Source organism: Myotis daubentonii, chromosome 1 (genome assembly GCF_963259705.1).
Source record: "Myotis daubentonii chromosome 1, mMyoDau2.1, whole genome shotgun sequence".
Lineage (NCBI taxonomy): Eukaryota > Metazoa > Chordata > Mammalia > Chiroptera > Vespertilionidae > Myotis > Myotis daubentonii.
In genome coordinates this window covers 146,127,907-146,148,035 of record NC_081840.1, presented here as the reverse complement: position 1 = coordinate 146,148,035, position 20,129 = coordinate 146,127,907, and the positions used below count along the sequence as shown (strand labels likewise).

Below are 20,129 nucleotides of genomic sequence, written 5' to 3'. Positions count from 1 at the left end.
AAATGTTACCAAATATTTGGAAGATAGAAAGCAATTCCACCAGACGTAACTCACTTAATAAACCAAAGAAAGCTGAACCCTTCCTGCAAAGAAGGATACCAGCAAGAGGCAAGCCAGTTCTTGATGCAAAGCACCAGCCTCAGGAATTGAAAATGAATGGAAAATTGGACAGAAAACTAGAGAGAATCAATTGAATGTCTGCATAGAAATAGTTTCATTCCTCCCACCCCTACAGATCTTTGCTCTCACCAAGAGTCTACTCCTGATACTCAGAAGAAAACTTAAAGATAGGAACTGATGTAGATTATGTGTCCTGAAGCTTATGCAATGTGAGGAAGCAGCCTGTTTAAGATGATATGAATTACAATACAAATGTGGGTCATTAAGAGGATGTTTTGACTGAACAAAGTGATCATAACCAATTAATTACAAAACAGAAAAATAATACGTTTATGTATTAAATATCTGGCATACCTCTGTATTTTCTCTCTCTCTCTCTTTTTGGCTTCATACTTCATATAACAATAATTGTGCTATATTTTCATAGAGAAAATAGATATACCTTTCCACTGGCCAGGTTAGTTGAAATTTGTTTTTGTTTTGTTTTTGTTTTTAATATATTTTCATTAATTTCAGAGAGGAAATATGAGGGAGAGAGAGATAGAAACATCAGTGATGAGAAAGAATCATTGATTGGCTGCCTTCTGCACAAGCCCACAACCTGGCAATGTGCCCTTGACTGGAATCAAACCCGGGACCGGGACCCTTCAGTCTGCAGGCCTACACTTCTATCCACTGAGCCAAACCAGCTAGGGCATTTTTGGTTTTTGTTTTATTGATAGTAGGAATGCATAAAACATATAACAACACAGGTATAGTCTCTGTTTCTTATAATGCTACAGGTTGTTAACTATGAACACAAAAATGCTATTATGTAAAATTCCTATCAAAAAAGTAAAAAAATAAAGAAGTTAATGGTATACTTATAACTGTATCTGTAACATTATCAAGTATACTTTCAGAAAGAATGTATTTCTCTTTTGATCAGGCATTGCTGATTACTAGATTCTCTGCTTATAAGTTTGTATGTTTAATGTCTGAAAGACCTTCTCAGTTTGACTTTTGGGGTGTGTACATAGCAACTGTGTTTCTCCTACCCATAATCTGGTGCTGGAACACATTCTTCTTGTACTACAACCTCTGCTTCTGTATAGTGGGTAGCGGAAGTACTGCAGGAAGTCATTCCTAGAACTAACAATAACTTTATACTATCAAAAATAAACAAAGCAAGATACTAATGTGGTAAAGGTAGGTTTTAGTCAATAATATACTATTGCAATAAGGAGGTGTTCACCTTCAATTGAACTCAACTTCAATTTGTACAGAAGTGACTGGACATTTTAAAAGGAGAATGAAGGAATAGGGAGGTAAGTGACTAGAACTCAGAAGATTCAGCGAAGTGAAAAATTAAAAAAGTTTGAAGGGGGACATTGGTTCATAGGAAGCCTGTCTGGGTTTGCTAATTGGCACTTTTGAAGTCAGATCTCCACCTTCTCAGAGACTAGGAGACAGGGACCCCCTCTTCAGGTGTTGGCTGGAACAAGCAGTACATTCTTTTGGCAGCCTTGATTTTTCTCAGGCAGGCACTTTAAGAGGGGGCAAAGGTCATCCTAGGGTTGTGGCCTGGAACTATTATAAACTATGTTAGTGTTTTGTTCAAGTCTTTCATAGGCCAAGGTGGAGGCATAGTCAAGAAAGGACATAAAGAAGCCTGGCTAGAGTTTGGTCAAGGAGAAAGTCTTTTTCAATACCCCAAAGTGATTATAAATCATAGAAATATATCACATAAAACCAAACTAAATGTATTCCTAACTTAGCTTATTTTTAATTATATCCACAGCCACTATAATGTTGCCCAACATAAGAGGAAGCATAATGGAGGGGATGGGTATAAATAAAGATGGCAGTCTTCACTGATTATGGTTTAGATATCTTTATTTTTGCAAAAACATGACCAAAGGTAACAGTAAATTTGGTGAGGTATTCTTTGGGGTAATAGAATCAGAGAGTCTTGAGACCAAGGAGTCAAGAGCTTAGTATAGAGCAGGAATGAGGAATGTATAGTTTCAACCCGCAGGTCCATCCATGATCAATTCCCCGAATGCTGGCAAGGATTCATTTAGGCAGATCACAGAATTGTTCTCTGGAGAGATGTCCCTAGAAGGAGAAATACCTTACGTAAAAGTCCTCTAACAAATAACTATGTCCCCAATTTACCCTATTGTAAATTCACCAGTCACCAAGCCCTGCCCACACCCACAATACTCCCAATATGATTTTTAGTGTTGTTCTCTTAAATATGTATTGTCAGAGATCACCAAAACTATAAGGAAAGCCTTCCACTAAATGACACAAATCAGCACAAACTGAGTAAGGCATATCCTCAGAAACATAATTATGAGAAGACATTACAACCATGAAAAATCAGAATTTTTTTTTAACTAACAAAGAAAATAAAATATTTATTGGTAATTAATAATGATTTTGAAATTCAATGACCTTTATAATAAAGGACTGATGATAAAGTTTAGGAAATTAAACAGAAAAGTAGAACAAAAATACATACTGAAAGTAAAAGTAAAAGGCAAAATTATCTGAAATGCAATATGTTCAAGATTCTAGTAGAAGAAGAGAGAACAGTGAAAAAGGAATTATCACAGGCATCAAAGTAGAATTTTTTCTGTAACTGAAGAATTATAAAAGGACCATCAAATGCCTAGCACAATGAAGTTGTGTGCACTTAACGTATATCATGACACTTCAGAACACCAGGGATCTTAAAAGTATACAGAAAAGAGGAAAATCACATACAAGTAACCTCAACTCCTAATTGTATCAGACTTCTCACAAGAAAATGGAGCATTGTCTTTTATAACTCACGTTCAACTCTAGAAGACTATGCCTTGTCCAATAATTAGTCAAAGGCAGAATAACTATATTATGCACCCTTTCTTAAATGCTGCTGGAACATATGTTCCACCAAAATGATGGAGTGAATTCAGAAGAAATAGATAATATCTTAACAATATAAGGGTTCAAATATAGGGGAAAGCCAAAGGGAATTGGATAATTGTAAACAGAGGCAGCAAAGCTATTCATTGGCGCTAGGAAACAGTTCATAGCCATTAAAACTAGAGGAAACGGCTTCAAGGCGAGATGTCTTTTTCACCTATTCTCACCCAAGTGAAATATGATGTGTTTTATCACTCTGAAAATAGTTCAGTATTTCTGAGAGATAGGGAAGTAATGGATGAGGATAAAGAAACTGAGATTTAGAAACATTATTTCTGTCCGAGTCACAAAGTACTTCACGGAGCTTGGAATGAAACCTGGGGAACCATAATCCAGTGTACATGCTTTATTCACAATGCATTCTATCAAAATTATTATGCAAGATGCAAAACAGCAGTGTCCTAAAATGAGAGGTTACTTTTTAAGAATAATTGCATATTTAATGTACAGTTTACAAAGTACTATTGCATAATATTTTGGTTAAGTGAATGGAGAATGGGCTATCAGTACTAATAATCGTGGTGAAATTGGGGGGGGGGGGGCACCAGTAAATACTGAAGATTCACTGTAAACTTTTTAGTGTTGACAGGGTGTTTTGGAGGCAGGTGCAAATAACTTTTCCTTTGCCAGAGATTTAAGGACTGAACTACAACCTCTGACCCGAACCATTGACTTGGGCTTTTACTGAGTGGCAAATGTGTCCACTCATTTGAGCAGTGCAGATGTAAAACCTGTCATTGTCGTCTGAAATTCTTTCCCTTTGGAGATTACAGTGTTAAATGGCTTAACTTTTTTAAGATGACAGTTTTCTCTCTTTAGCTGCAAATTTTCATCTTATCCATATTAACTGTAAATTTTCTAAAATGAAGTGAACATATCTCTGCTTAAATGGAATAGCGAAACTTGTTTCAAACTTTGATTTTTCATCTGGTTGATGTCTGTTCTTTCTCCAGAATATCAAGAGGATAATGTTATAGAGGTTTTTGGGGGAAAAAATTTAACTGCATTAGCCATTGCTCAAATAGACCCATGTCTAAAAACATGTTAACTGTGGGGTTTTTAAAATATTATGTTAGGAATAGCGTATGGAGTGGTGAAATCTGACCTCTTAGCGTAGCCATGGAAGTAACCAACTCTGAAATTGGTAAACATCACTAATCGCAGATGCAGGAATGCTTAATTGAGTAACTGGTCTTCCCAAACCTGCTGACCAATTCAAAATCCAAATGAATTGGAAAATAAAATATGTCCTATAATCCTTTAACAACTTCAGACATTTTCTACCTATAATAACACACTTAATATAGTAAGTCACTTAGCTTGCTTATGTCTTAGCTTCTTCATCTTCAGCAGAAGTTAGAAAGGTTATAATACCTGTCTACTAGAATCATTGTAAGAATTAAATGAGCTAAGTGAAAGAATACAATGCCTGGCACATAACAGATGCTCAGTAAGTGTGCAATTCCCCCCTTTCCTCCAAGGATTTCCCACCTTACAAACAGCAGAAAACTCTAAATGCATGGCTCATGTACCATCAACAGAATTTACTTAAGTGGCTGTTTCCTTCTCCACTTCATATATGTATGAGTTTCTCATTTCAAAAAGAGAAATTGGGAATTTATCTCCTTGTAATTTAAAACACATAACCTATTTTTCTACATTGCCTATCTGAACTGACACACTTGGACTTTCGCAGAGGAATTGAGAATATCTGCCATTTACTGATGTTAGGAATACAGAAAGGGAAAAGTTCGTCCATGCTAAACTTCTTCATCCTGGTCAACTTGCTGAATTTCTCCTGCCCCTCTGTGATCTCTACGCTTTCCCTCTACAGGACTGGTTTAATCTTCATCAGATAGTGACCTCCTAAAGAGCTGCCGTGCCATCGTAACATACCAGCAAAATTTGACATTCTAACAAGTTTGAAATATGTATTCTTTCAAATATGCTTACATTTCAAATCTGAAAAAGAAAAGGAAATCTATGAAAATTTTTCTTTTAATCAAGTTCATTTAATCTTTATTTAAACCTTTCTGCATTTAACTCAAGAAATTATTTTTAAAAGAAGTACTGAATTGAGATTTTAATAAATAATAAAATTTCCCTGATTATTTTATATCTCCTTTAATAATTGGAAAAGTAACTTTTAGTACATTTTACTAGAAGCCATAATGAATCAGCTTCTGAATCTTTTGCCTGCCCACTCCCAAATTCCTCAACTACTAATTTACTTTGGAAAAGTAAACTATAATCAGAATAAATGAGGCAGATTCTTAAGTAAGAACTATGTAATATCTATGATGTTAATTAGTAATGTACTGAATTTAATTAATTATATACTGAAACATACATATATGTGTAAATGTATGTGTATACGTTGATAATACCAAATAAAGCACACATAGATATATATGCATGTATTGATGTACGTAAATTTATATGAATATGTATATTTATAATACAAAATGCCCCCTAACATTTCAGTCAAAAATATGCTAATTAATGCATACATTATTTTTTTGTTGAAATCTTTTCTAATTAATTATGATCCTAGGCATGTGTCAATATATGCAGTTAGGAAAGGTTGTGTGTGTGTTTTTTAGTAAACATAGCAATCCAATTTTTTCTTTTCAATTTTCCATCTAGAAATTGACATTGAACGTTGTGTACGAGAATCAATCAACCTGTTTTGTTGGACTCCTAAAAGTGCTACTTATAGACAGCATGCTCAACTTCCAAAGCCAACTTCAGATAACAGTGGAGTCAGAAGTTCAACACCTTATTTCTCAGAGTGTCCAGATACTCCAAAAACAGATCTGGTATGTATTTGAAGATTTATGAACTCTAAAAGATGTATGTTAAAGTTAATATACTGTAGTATCATTATTGCTCCTAATAATATCACTTAGGTCCTTTTAACATAGCTATTTTCTAATATTTGATTTTATTCATGCAACTACTTCAGAAAATTTTTGTGTCTATTTGGTTATATGGTTAGGAAGATTGGTTTAACATATTCCTTCAAGTAACAAGTTTCACTTTTTTTCTGTGCAATCATATCTGTTTATATATCAGTTTGTTTTATACTGAGAGAATTATGGAAAACAAAGAAAGAATATAAAAATAGAGGAAGACTGAGAGTTGTTAATAAAATAAGAATGTACATTTACTGATTGTTGATTGACAAAAGAAATAGAAACTTACTAAAAAAAATTACTTACTGTATTTATGAATTCTCACCTGAGGATATTTTCCATTGATTTTTAGAGAGAGTGGAATGGAGGGGGAGAAACAGAAAGAAACAACTGACTGAATTTGATTTGCTAGTATTTCTGGTATTGAATTTTTTCATCTATGTTGATAGATGAGATAAACCTATAATTTTCTTTTCATCTTTCCTTGTCAGTCTTTGCTCATAAAATTGTATTTCTTTCTTCTTTTTTCTGCTGTGTAATCAATTTGTATAAAAGGAATTATCTGTTTCTTATAGAGTAAAACTTATCTTTAAAACTACCTTTTAATCAGAGAGATATTTGATTATTCTCCTGAGTCAATTTTTATGTTTATGAGGTTTTTTAATATCCATTTAACTACCATGCTTACTTTATCAAAATCCTATTTTAAAGTATTTATTTTTCTAATTCTTATATTCTTATAATTCTTTATACAAAATATTTTTTTTATTTTTTTACATTTTATCTGAAATTTTGTCCCCCTTTTTCCTCCTAATTTTGTTTATTTGACATCTTCTTGGTATGATAGAAAGTAGATACAAAAAGATTATTTCATGCATGCCCTATGAAAGCATTTTCATTAAATTTAGGTTAATCAGAATTTAGATTTATATATTATGTAGTCTTTTGGGTTCTATAGCAGCTTAAAAAAATAGCTTTTGTAAATTGAAACATAAACTGCATTCTGTGGCTAGTATAATGGAAGTTTGAAAACTTCTATGAGAAGGAAACTTCAGTTAACTTTAATTTATACATTCATCTATCATATTTATTCCCTGAAGCAGACCATGGTAGTAGAAAAAGTATGAATTTTGAACTAGATGAACTTGGTGTCCAATTTCAGCCCTACTCCATTTTGGTTTTATACTCTTGAATCATTTATATGACCTCCCTATTTCCCTTTTTGTAAAAGTGAGCATAATTACTATAATTACTACCTTGCAGTGTTGTTTTAAGAATGATATATGTAAAACACTGGTAATAATCATCATTCCTTTTTTAGTAACTGAAGGTTAAGTGTTTCAACTTTGAAAACTACCCAAGAATTTTATGACAATCTTTTGTATCTAAAGTATTTGTACAAAAGAAGAGATTTTCTGGTATTCTTCTATTTCCCCGCAGCTATGCTAGCTTTATTACTGTCACTGCACATTTAGAAGTCACCATAAACAGTAAGGGGAGCAAGGGAGAGAGGCTGGCTCTCCAACAGGGAATCTTTCTGGTAGTTTTGCCTCAGTAATTTTAGTGTAAGATTTCACTGTGACCTTTGTGTCTTAGTTTTAACACTATTTTGATCTTGAAGCAACTATAGAATTGCCAAAAAAATTATTTTATCTAGTGCCAATATCTGTCCAACTGACTTTTCCTTAAGAGCTAATACTCTGCTTAACAATCCTACCACTGCTTATTAATTGAAATATCCTATCTAATAATAGACAAACATGGTAATTGACCATACCTTTGCTATGCTTCCCATTGGCTAATCAGCAAGATATGCAAATTAACTGCCAACAAAGATGGTGGTTAATTTGCATACATAGGCACAAAGCGGCAGAGCGAAGACTGAAGGCGGCTCCGGCCGGGGCAGCGAAGGCTTGAAGGTGGCTCCGGCCGGAGCAGCGAAGGCTGGAATGCAGCTCTGGCTGGAGCTAAGGCCTGGGTCCCGGGTGCCAGAGGAAAACTGGTGCTGGCAGCCAGGGGAAGGGAAGGCCTATTGCATGAATCTTTTCGTGCAACAGGCCTCTAGTATATAAATAGAATGAAATGGATTTATTAAACTGAATATATTTTGGAAAAAGATTGTGGTCAACACTGGAACTATTTCATATGTTTCTTTGTTAAATTATAATCACCCTGTTAATTTATTGAGGACTGGTATAAGTTATATGTACACTATGGATAAACAAGAATTATTTAGTTCTTGATTATGAACACTACCCCGGAATGTTATTAAATAAAGTAAATTTTATTTTATTTATATAATGCTAACTGCTTGCAGATACTGTCATAAAGTAAGCAGAACGGTCATTGAATTATCCTCAGTTTAAGCTGTACTTTAAATGTGGATTAACTATGAATTTACTATAGATAAAAACTTTAAAATACATTTGTATACTTTAGGTTAGAATAGCTTCTAAAAGTCTAATATAAATGTCAGTCTGCAGTTTTATATATATAGTAACACCACTGCCTTTTATAGTTTGAATAGTTTAAAAATAAGACCACAGTGCATCATAATATTCACGTACTCAGTTACATTATTTTATCTTTGAAGAAAGTATTTTTGCCCCCATTTTAGAGTTGAGGAAATTCAGAAGACTACTTAATGCAAGTTAAATTTTAAGTTGCCATTTTATCAGTAATGTAAATGTTGTGTTATTCCCTTGTATTTATTGAAATGTATACATTAATATACATCACTGTAGTCATAGATTTTCAAGCAATTTTTTGTGATTTTCTTCTATTTTCCTAATGCATATGTGCTTGCTATACTCATGCAATCACCTATATTCCTGCTATTAAATAAGTTGAAATGTTTTTACAATAAGGTAAAAGAGGAAACAGTTATGTTTTACTCATAGATTATGTTGAGATTAGAATGCAAATCTGAAGGATAGCTAAACACCATTTCCTGAAGTTATTCAGAGCCAGTAGATGATTCAGGAACAATGGGGTTTGCCTTGCATTTATTTTCTTTATTGTTTATATTGTAATATCAGTATCTAATGACCTCTCCATAAGCAATCTGAAACTATAGAGCAAGAGTTAATACAATTTTAGTAAAAGATGAAGACTGGAAATTCTTGTAGCTAAATATAGAATTGGTCAGATCTATACAAGGTAAGTAAAATAAAGAAATTTGATAGAAAGCAGTATTTCTTAAAATTTGTTTATGCCATAATGTGTATAATGTATTCTTAGCACCCACACTCAGACCAAAAGTTAGCAAAAAAAAAAAAAAAAAAGCCAGCATAAGAAAAGAAGGGGTAGTGGAATTCAGTGGTAAGATATAAAAAGAACTTGATTTACTTGATTAAAATATGAATTTTTCTCTTGTAGTCCAACTTTAGACAAGAAAGGCAAAAAGATTTCTAGACTGACACCTTAAGGAATTTATTAAGAATTCTAAGCACCCTATCAAAAGTTATCTTTATAATTTAGACTACTATAACAATCAGCTGAGTGAGCTACATGGCAACTGTTATATAATTTTGTATTTAAAATATTTTTAAACTATAAAATTAATACCAAATAGCAAAAAATAATTTTTGCGTAATGTATTTTTCACATTTTAAATGACAACATAAACATATAAAAGATTATGCATATATAATTTCAACATTGAGTTATATGAATAATAATGGGAATTATATGAATACTAATTAGGTAAATAAACCATCTGAAATATAATATAAAAATAATTTCTATTTGACTTTAGAATATATTTTATATACTCTGTACAGGTCTATTAATAAAATACAGATAGTCTTTACAGCATTTACTTTTTTAATAGTAGAAGAAAAGAAAGCATTGTTGAATACTTGATTGAAGAAGAAACAAACAGCAGCTGATTTCATTTCTCATGGGCATTTTTTATTTATTTCACTTTACTACATATTCAAAGTACTGCTGAATTTATAACATATGAAAGAGAATTCAGGAAATAATTCAGAAATTTATGATCTTGAACATCTCTGACATAGAATGTCTGCCTTCTCTCAAATCTTCAGTGGAAGCAGAAGATTTTCTTCATGGACAGCAATAGAAGGCAGTTGCTTTTTTTATCACAAAAAAACAATCACATTTTTAATGGGGAAAGGTTAAAGTTGCTGGTGTGTGCAAAGGCTAAATAGCCATCTTAGATGGTGATTAAAGAAAATTAAATTTATCAAGAAAAAGAGTATGAGAGATGGGGATACCCAAAGGGAAGGACTACACAGAAAAAAGGGGTCTTGGAGACAGGTTCAGGATTTAGCCAGGGATGAGCTGCCGCTGCCCATTGCTCCCCTGGTTGCAAATCCTGTGGGGTCTCTTAGAGGGTTAAGGGATACGTGCTCATGGGAGAATGGCACGGGCATGCTCCTTGGAGGGAGAGCGAGCACTGGGTCCTTTGTCCTGGAAATCTTAGGGGAGGTCTTAGGGGAGGGTCTTAATAGAATATTCATCAGCTTTCCAGGTGTGCTCTTTCAGGGTCCTGGTCTCCACTGATTGGTTGGCACCAGGGCAGGAGGTTATTAGTCACTGCAGCTGGTCCTGAGGCAGCCATGGCGCCACTTGTCTGGTTTTGCTGCTTTTCTGGGCCTGGAGATGAAATATAACTGAGGCCTAAATGTTATCATTAGGGAGGAAAAGGTCAGGGGTTTAAACCGTCTGACCAGTGATATGAAAGATCAGGGCTCCAAACTGCATAACCAGTGATATGCTGAGGGAGGATAGGTTACCCTGGAGGTGAGGTTCTTGTTTTCCCACTTTTGCCCCTTGCTAGGCACCCAGAGCTTTCTACCCTGGTGAGTTTCTATACCTGCCCCATTATCCTTGCTCTAGGGGTCTAACAGTATCACCTCTTAAAATTGTAGTGGGAAAAAATTGCCAGCAATAAGGAGAGGTTTCTATAGTCTTAAACATAATAGTTGATTGCAGGATAAACTGGCAATCAATAAATTAGTTAACCAATAACTTAGGTTGACTCTGGTACTTCACTTTTTGTTTTGTTCTCTGTACAGGTGGCAACCATCTTCACTAATGAACTGTTCCTGGTTAAATGGGGCAAAGAATTTCTAGTTAAGTAAATAAAACACTAGGTTGAGAATTAGATGGGTCAGTGACATTTGTTATGTTGAAAATTAGCTTAGACTATAAGGGAATTGGTATGGCAAGAGGAATGGGAAAATCTCACTCCAGGGAACATTTAATGTGGGGGAGGTGCATACTCAGCATTAGATTAGTAATTTTCTAACCTGGGGGAAAATTTTGTGATACAAGCTATGAAAGTTAATTTCAATTATATTCTCTGCTGATAGAGGTACAAAGGATGTATAGTGATTGTCAATTTGTAACAGAATTCTCTGTCTCGCACCACCGAAGTGTCCCTAGGGTATATGGATAATCTGTGTAATTGTTAAAATCTTTGACCAGCATCTCCTTCCTGTCCTTTTACCGATCTACATTTTAAAAGAGCAAACTGCATCCTTCAGTTGTTCTTTGGCCTTTATTTTCCGTATGTCCATACATGAAGATGTGCACCAAAGTGAGAATGAAGTATGGTTGAGCCAAGCTGAGTGGTTTTTTTCTTTTTCTAATTCTAAGATTTACCAAAGCTCTGCTGTGTTCTTTTAAACATAAATATACCTGTCTATTCAGATACATCTTTAAACATTAAGTGGAATTATTGGAAGGGGAGTGGACATTATAACTTAATTCTGTGACTATTAGATTTGGGGAAAGGAGAGAAATTTTTGGAATTCTTCAAGTGAGATGCCTTGCAGTGCCTTATCGACACTACTGAATTGTTGATGAATTAACTGCTTCTGGCTCCATCTCAACACTGGCTTTATTAGCAATAGAATTACATGTGTAATTTTCAGTTTCAAGTTTATAGACATACTAAAGAAAAAGCATGTCAGAGACATTAGGTCTTTAAACCCAATGGAATTGTGAATGTGGGTAGCTGTGTGTTTTCCAGAGGTTGTTTGTGTTATTAAATTTGCTATCTTCTGTTTGGTTACATAGACTTGTCAGATTTCTATTATTTTTGAGAGTACATAATATTATAACAGTGAAAGCTACTGCATTGTACTTTTGCTATCGTCTTCCATTTTTACTTTGAGATTCAAAACATCTTAGAATCATTTAGCAGTTATTACAGAATCAATGCAATCCTTCAGTTCTTAAGTCCTCATAATACTACCACCTATATGTGGTGAAAAGATATTACTGTTGTCCTATTTGTATAATAATTATTGGGCAGAGGTTATGTTTAAGATATTGTTATCATTTGTATTCAGAAGTAATTTTCAAGTGATCATGGAGCTTCACAAAAAATAAGAAGTGGAAATAAACAGACAATATTTTTCAGATCATTATTTAGTCAAAGTGGAAATAGTCAAAATAAAAATATCTCGTATCACCTAGAAATTAAAAATAAACCACAAAATAAAATAAAGTAAAATATACACCATACCCTCTTTTTTAACTCTTCAGAAAAGGAAGATATTCTCATTTGAAAATTCCAAATGAAATTTCTATAATATCTAGAAAATAATATGAGAATCCTATACATCAGAACCTATAGGATACAGCAATATAGGTATTTCTCATCACTTTTATAATGCCTTACCTATACTAGATATTTATTGTCTTTATCAAGTTATGTTATTTCAAGTAGCTTTTGAAAGATAGATAGGAGATCAGTAATTTTTTTAATTTATCTTTATTGTTGTGAAAGTATTACAGATGTCTCCCTTTTTTTCCCCATTGACCCCCTTCACCCTGCACCCCACCCCCAGGCCTTCACCACAGATTGTCTGTGTCCATGGGCTATGCATATATGCATGTAAGTTCCCCTGTTAATTTCTTCCCCCCAACCCCAACCCCGCCTTCCCTCTGAGATTCCTCAGTCCATGCTTTTATGTTTTTTGCATCTATTTTGTTCATCATTTTTTTTTGTTCATTAGATCCCACATATGAGTGAGATCATATGATACTTATCTTTCTCTGACTGGCTTATTTCACTTCACATAATATCCTCCAGGTCCCTCTATGCTGTCTCAAAGGGTAAGAGATCCTTCTTTTTTTACTGCTGCATAGTATTCCATGGTGTAAATGTACCATAGTGTTTTTATCCACTCATCTACTGATGGGCACTCGGGCTTTTTCCAGATCTTAGCTATTGTAAATTGTGCTGCTATGAACATAGGAGCGCATACATTCTTTCTGATTGGTGTTTTGGATTTCTTAGGATACATTTCTAGAAGTGGGATCACTGGGTCAAATGGTCGTTTCATATATAACTAGTGGCCCGGTGCACAAAATTCGTACAAGGGGGGTGTCCTTCAGCCCGGCCTGCACCCTCTCCAATCTGGGACCCCTCGGGGGATGTCCGACTGCCAGTTTAGGCCCAATCCCACAGGATACACAGGGATCAGGCCTAAACCGTCAGTCAGACATCCCTCTCGCAATCCAGGACTGCTGGCTCCTAACCGCTCACCTGCCTGCCTGCCCGATCACCCCTAACCACTCTGCCTGCTAGCCTGCTCACCCCCAACTGTCCCCCCTGCTGGCCTGATCACCCCCAACTGCCCTCCCTCCTGGCCTGATCGCCCCTAACCACCTCTGCCTTGGCCCCGCCACCATGGCTTTGTCTGAAAGGAAGTCCGGAAGGTCTCCTGGTCTAATTACCATATTATCCTTTTATTAGTATAGATTTTTTTGAAGAAACTCCATACTGTTTTCCATAGTGCCTACACCAGTCTGCATTTCGACCAGCAGTGTACTAGTGCTGTGAGGATGTAGAGAAAATAATTTGTTTTTAATCACCATGAGCAATCTTAACACTACCCTAATAAAAGAGTCATAGAAAATAAAAATAATAATGCATATTTATCTAATTTTGTTTTACTTGCTCTTTCCTGTGTATACTGTGCTTTGGTAAAGAACTGGAATCGTTCACATTTCCTCTGCTAATGAGGGAACTTATAAAACTATGTAGTTCTACTGTTAATGTTCTGGTGTTTTAAGTATTCAGGGGCCAAGATCTTATGATAACACTCAGCTTGTGACTTTGAATATTAAGTACTTAAAGAGCTGAAAGAAGCTGGGCAGTTGTAATTATTCACCGTAAAATAAAAGAGTTCTTAAATATACAGGCCTGAAGTTATATTTTAAATAACTTAATGTAGTTACTCTAATCATGCATGTAATCATCTTTTACTTTGAATATACCTTTTTTGAGTTTTATAGTCTAAGCCTACCAGAGATCCTTTCTTCTTATTATTGATATCACCATATTGTATATATATGTTGTATTTAATTTTATTACATTTTATTTGAGTTTAGTGCTTTCATCAATATATTCCACCCTATTGTAAATATCATAGGGAAAAATATATAACTCCATATATAAAATGAGGCTATATAAATGGCTGAAAGGGGAAAAGATGAGCAAAAGAAATGGCATATTCTTAAACTCTGTGAATTTAATTTGATTTTATTGTTCTGTATTTTAATTAATTATGAGCCCATATACTTAGAAGAATGGTGTTAGTGGAAGCTGAGTCTTTAGCAAGAAATGACTTGGCTAGTTGAGAGGACAACACACCATCAAGATTTCTGAAGTCCATCTAATGTTAAAAAGAGAATATTGCTATGAACAGTTTCTAAGCAGGAGGAGAATATCTTTGACCTGTCTCTAAGCTAAGTCAGGGTTTTCTTTCTGTTAGTCAGTAAGAGAACTCCTCCAACTTGGATAGAGCTAGTGATAACTTGTTTCTCAAGTTAAGGAAGCAAATAGCTGATGTTGAGTAGTCTGTCAGAATCAAGGACTGGCTGGCTTAAAATTATGTGGAAAAACTATATTAACATCATATTGAGGAAAATGAAGTTTACTAGAAACAGGTTTATTATTTTTAGAATTTGTGCTACTTGTTATTTTTTAGTGTTTAATAATTTAGCCAATTGTTTTATTTACATATAATTTACATTTTGTGTATTACTTATAATAGCCTGTCATATTTTCATCCATTTTTCATGCTAATGAGATTACAAAACTATCCAATTATTATTGTTAGCTATTCATCCTGAGAGCAGCATTAAAATTTCCAGACAAATTGTTGGTGCTAAATATCCTCACATCCTTAAAGAAGGAGTAAGTGATTACAAGAATATCACATTACTGTCTCAATTACATGTAAATCTAAAGATAGAGAATATCACCATTCTACAATAGGTTCATATTTGCATGGCTAAATTATTCTATTATGTGTACACATACACACATACAGAATGTATTTATCTTACCCTCTAGCACAACTTATTTTTTTTTATCTTAGGAAAAACTTTATTGAAAAAGTATTTTTTCTTCAACATTATCCATTAACATGGTTGCAGCTTTGGCTTTTTCTTTTTATTCATTTATTGGGGTGACTTTTGTTAATAAGATTATGTACCAGGTGAAAAGTCAGAAAAAGCTAAGAAACATATAAAACTGAAATCAACAAATGAACAAGCAAGAAAAACAAACAACAATGCCTTATTTTGTTGTTGTTGTTAATCCTCACCAGAGGATTTTTCCATTGATTTTTGTCTTTTGGGGAGAGAGTGGAAGAGAAAAGGGGAGGGAGGGAGGGAGGGAGGGAGGGAGGGAGAGAGAGAGAGAGAGAGAGAGAGAGAGAGAGAGAGAGAGAGAGAGAGAGAGAGATTGAGATTGGTTGTCTCCTGCACACATCCTGACTGGGACCAGAACCAAACCTGCAACCCAGGTATGTGCCTTGACCAGGAATTGAACCCGCGACCTTTCTGTGCATGGACTGACACTCTAATCGGGCACCCTGACACTCTAATCACTGAAAAACACTGACCAGGGCAAAAATACCTTCTTCTTATGCTCACTTCACTTTTTATTCGACCTTCTCCATTCCCCTGATGAAAGTCACAAATCATTCTTTTCAACTGTGTGCTCCCATTTGGTCTCTTAGGAACCTTCAGAACAGTTAACTGTTCTCTCTTTTACAAACATGACTTTTCCTGATCTTGTTTTCCTCTTTCCTCTCTGTTACCTTCACTCAATGTCTTTCACTGTCTTCATCAGTTTCCATATCATTATATGTAGCAATCCTCAGGGTTCTGTGCAGGCCTCCTATTCTCCCACAAGACAGCAATTAGACAGTCCTATACACTCGCATCTTACATTTGCCATGAGCCTGTTATTAGTTGCAGTTCTAGCTTCTCCTGTTATTTCTAGGAGACCTATATAGCCAATGCCTACTCAACACAAGCAGCCTCTAATTAACATGTCCGAAATGGAATTTATTTTCTTTTCCCCCTAAAGCCACTGTTCCTTCAGAATTTCCTATATGAATAATCACCATTATCACTTCCCAACTTATTCAAGTCAGTTTCTAAATTCATCCTTGACTCCTGCTTCTCCTTCCATGTTTAATCAATCAGAAAGCCCTTTTCATAAATCTCTATTTCCCACTAACTCTGATGCTATCATTTTAGTCAAGTTCACCATCATCTCTTACCTGCTGTCTTTCCTACAACAGTTTCCTGCATCCTTTCTTGTTCCTCCCTAATCCCTTCTTCAGACTTCAACTAGCTTAACATTGTAACCTTCCCCCCCCCCCCTTAAAACCACAGTAGTTTCATTGCCTCATACTTGTGGAGGCTAAAAGTTCAAAATCAAGGTGTTGGCAGAGCCACACATTCTCTGATGGCTAGGGTTGAGAATCCTCCTTGGCCTCTTCTAGCTCTGTTTCCATAAGACAATGTATCTGAAAGATGGTCTTCAAAATGTTCTATAATACTTGCTAAACTGCATATTTGAGTCTCCACAAACATTCCATATCTACTAAATCAATCTCTGAGGGCTGACTCATGGATTCTCTGTTTTTGCTAAGGTCCTGGCATAATTCATAACATGTGCACACAATTTTCTCATGGCTTTACAGCTAAATAGAAATGTTTATTCATGGGAGGAGACTCAATGATAAGATAGTCATATTTATGGTTAATTGTTATTTTTGTATTTATTCTTTGCATATTTGTATACTAATCTACTTGTTTTATAGTTATTTATATCTAACCTTTTTTGGCAAGTTAACTCTCCTTTCTTGAACCGAAACCACAACCTGTTTCACAACTCTGCAATCGCAGCCTGCTCACTCTCTGACCCTCTCTTTTTGTTTTTTACTACCAAGGACAAGCCCTCTTCTAAATCTCTCTTCCTGGCTTCCCCACCCCTTCCTGTTCTGCAATCAGAGGAACTGACCTACAACATTGTATTTCAAAAACTATTCATGTAGGAAGAAATTAGAATGTGAAATTCATACAGGACTCAAAAAACTTGTTTCCGCCCTAGCTGGTTTGGCTCAGTGGATAGAGCGTCGGCCTGCGGACCGAAGTGTCCCAGGTTTGATTCTGGTCAAGGGCATGTACCTTGGTTGCGGGCACATCCCCAGTAGGGGGTGTGCAGGAGGCAGCTGATTGATGTTTCTCTCTCATCAGTGTTTCTGACTCTCTATCCCTCTCCCTTCCTCTCTGTAAAAAATCAATAAAATATATTATAAAACAACAACTTGTTTCCTACTGCACTACACTTTATGATTTCTCTCTTGAAATCAGTAAAAGATAACCCTATTAAATCAAGTCAGAATGAATATAGTGATCTTAGTAATAAGGGCAGGGTGTTAATATATGAGTACATATGAGTATAAACACAGTTGTCATATAACATGGAAAGCATCAGTAATTAAAAGTGACAAACTGTTCTCCCTCCTGCAAACTTAATAATATGAACAATTTTGCCTCCAGAGAAGAAATGTAAAGAAGTGAGAGAAATATTGGTGGGGATTAAGGAAAAGCAGGAGAAGGATAATGATTTTTTTTAAGTCTTTAATTTTCCTTTTCCTTTTTTCCTCATCATTTTAAAAGAATTTTGACTAAGTTTTATTCATTCAGCAAATATTTATTACGCACCTACTCAAACACTTGGTAATTTAATTTGTTAAGGCCTTTACAGTTATAGAGAGGTCTTCATTTCATAGTAGTGTGGACTTGTGGACTGCATCTCTTCACAGTGTCTTGCTAATTGAGGGTACTTGAAGACAGGTGGTTGGGAACAGATCTTCAGTTCAGACGAATGGGAAGAAAATCATCAATGCCCATCCTTGTCCCCATGATCACCATGATGTTCATTCTCCAGCTCCAAATGTCATTTAAAAGAGAGGCTGCCAAGTCCAGAGTTAGCAGAGTTGTTACCATCCTATCTAATAAAAGAGAAAAATGGTAATTGGCGTACAACGATACCCTTTTCATTGGCTAATCAGGGCTATATGCAAATTAACTGCCAACTAAGATTGGCAGTTAACTGCCAACTAAGATTGGCAGTTAACTGCCAACAAGATGGCGGTTAATTTGCATATGTAGGCACAATGCAGGGAGGCAAAAGGGAAAGCAGGAAGAAGCCCCCTGCCACTGACAGTGATCGGAAACCCAGGGGGGAGCTAAGAGCTGGGGGGCAGGGCAAAGGCGGCCCCAGGGCCGCCTTTGCCCTGCCCCCCAGCCATGATCGGAGAATCAGGCGCCTTTTCCGCCCTGGCCAGTGATCACAGGAAGTAGGGGTGGAGCCAGCGATGGGAGCTGGGCACGGTCGAAACTGGCAGTCCCAGGAGCTAGGGGTCCCTTGCCTGGGCCTAAAGCGAAGCCCATGATCGCGGGGCCGCTGCAGCTGTGGGTCCCCGCTGCCCGGGCCTGACGCCTCAGCCAGAGGCGTCAGGCCTGGGCAAGGTGCCGATCCTGCAATTGGAGGGTGATGGGGGTCAACGCCTGAGGGCTTCCCAGTATGTGAGAGGGGGCAGGCTGGGCTGAGGGACACTCCCCCCCGCACCCCCCACACACACCCAGTGCGCGAATTTCGTGCACCGGGCCCCTAGTTTTATATAAACTGCCTTTTCAAACCACAGTAAGTTCCCAATTTGGGGTGTAATGTAATTCAGCATACCAGAAAACTATTTGGCAGGTGGAAATATTATATCAGGAAGGGATAAAAACATGTTTTAGATTGTTTGAAAGGATAAACTTGGCCAAAATCTCAAATCCTTTGTAGAATGAAACAGTTAAAAATAAATACAATTACTGAAATAACTCAAAGGTCATTCTGTACTTCTAGGTAAAGAAACTGTAAATTGTGATTCAAATTTTCCTTACTTTTCCTAGTGACCCTTCATGCTTTTCACATTTAAAAATCTAATTGTTTAGCTGCAGCAGTACGAAGTTTGAAACATTTATATGTTAAATACATGTCCCTATATTTTTAAACGTTCACTATTATCCTTTTTTTTTGTATGATTACCTTAGAAAATCGTACTTCATAGTTGCATATTAAAAATGTTTCTTCCTCTGAATTATAGAAATCTCTGGGTCTTCTCATCCTACTCATCAAATTACTAAGTGCCACTTTTCTAAATGTGGACATTTCAGTTGTGCACAAGTCTGTTCTGAATGGAGCAGTGAAATTAGCATAAAAAATGCCCAGAGCCGGACAAAAATGAATTGTGACTGAAGGAGCATTAGATTTCTAGAGTGTTTTATTGATGATTTTTTTGCGGGGGAGGAGGGGTAGCCTGGGAAGAAAAGAGAGATGTTTAGAAGTTTTTGGTAGGAGGATGTTGGGGGTGAAGTTCTTAATGGGAAACACAAAAGAAAATAAATATTATTATCATCTTTGGTGAAATAACAATTGTTGTATTTAGTAGAATATCCTATTTAGGATTGGCCCAAGCTAGTAGCTGAACTGATCTGAGAAGGCAGCTCACACTTCCTATAGACATCAGAAGATGCTTTGAATCAGCATTAGCATATCCACACAGCAGTTGCTAGGAAGGTTATGTTGTGACAGTTTTTTTATTCCTTTGCAGCTGATTTAATTAATTATTGATTTGAGATAGCTTCTGTAGCAATGTTTTTCCACAGTAAGTTTATAGAATATATTTTCTTCATGAAGAGCCATGGGCACAGATAGGATAATTTCAACTTCTAATGTATATCTGGGTCTTGCATTGTGATCTGCCTTATGCAACCTCAAAGTACAGGGCTGTCCTTTTGTGT

At 35.8% G+C, this 20,129-nt stretch overlaps 1 protein-coding gene across 1 annotated transcript in view; it reads left to right on the top strand.

Annotated features, from left to right (window-relative positions):
* Nucleotides 1-20,129, top strand: part of TBCK (TBC1 domain containing kinase) — a 175,633-nt gene that overhangs the window by 120,671 nt on the left and 34,833 nt on the right. Inside the window, exon 23 of the mRNA XM_059661769.1 lies at nucleotides 5,719-5,891. Coding sequence (XP_059517752.1) covers nucleotides 5,719-5,891 — 173 coding nt within the window. The remainder of the gene's footprint in view (nucleotides 1-5,718; nucleotides 5,892-20,129) is intronic.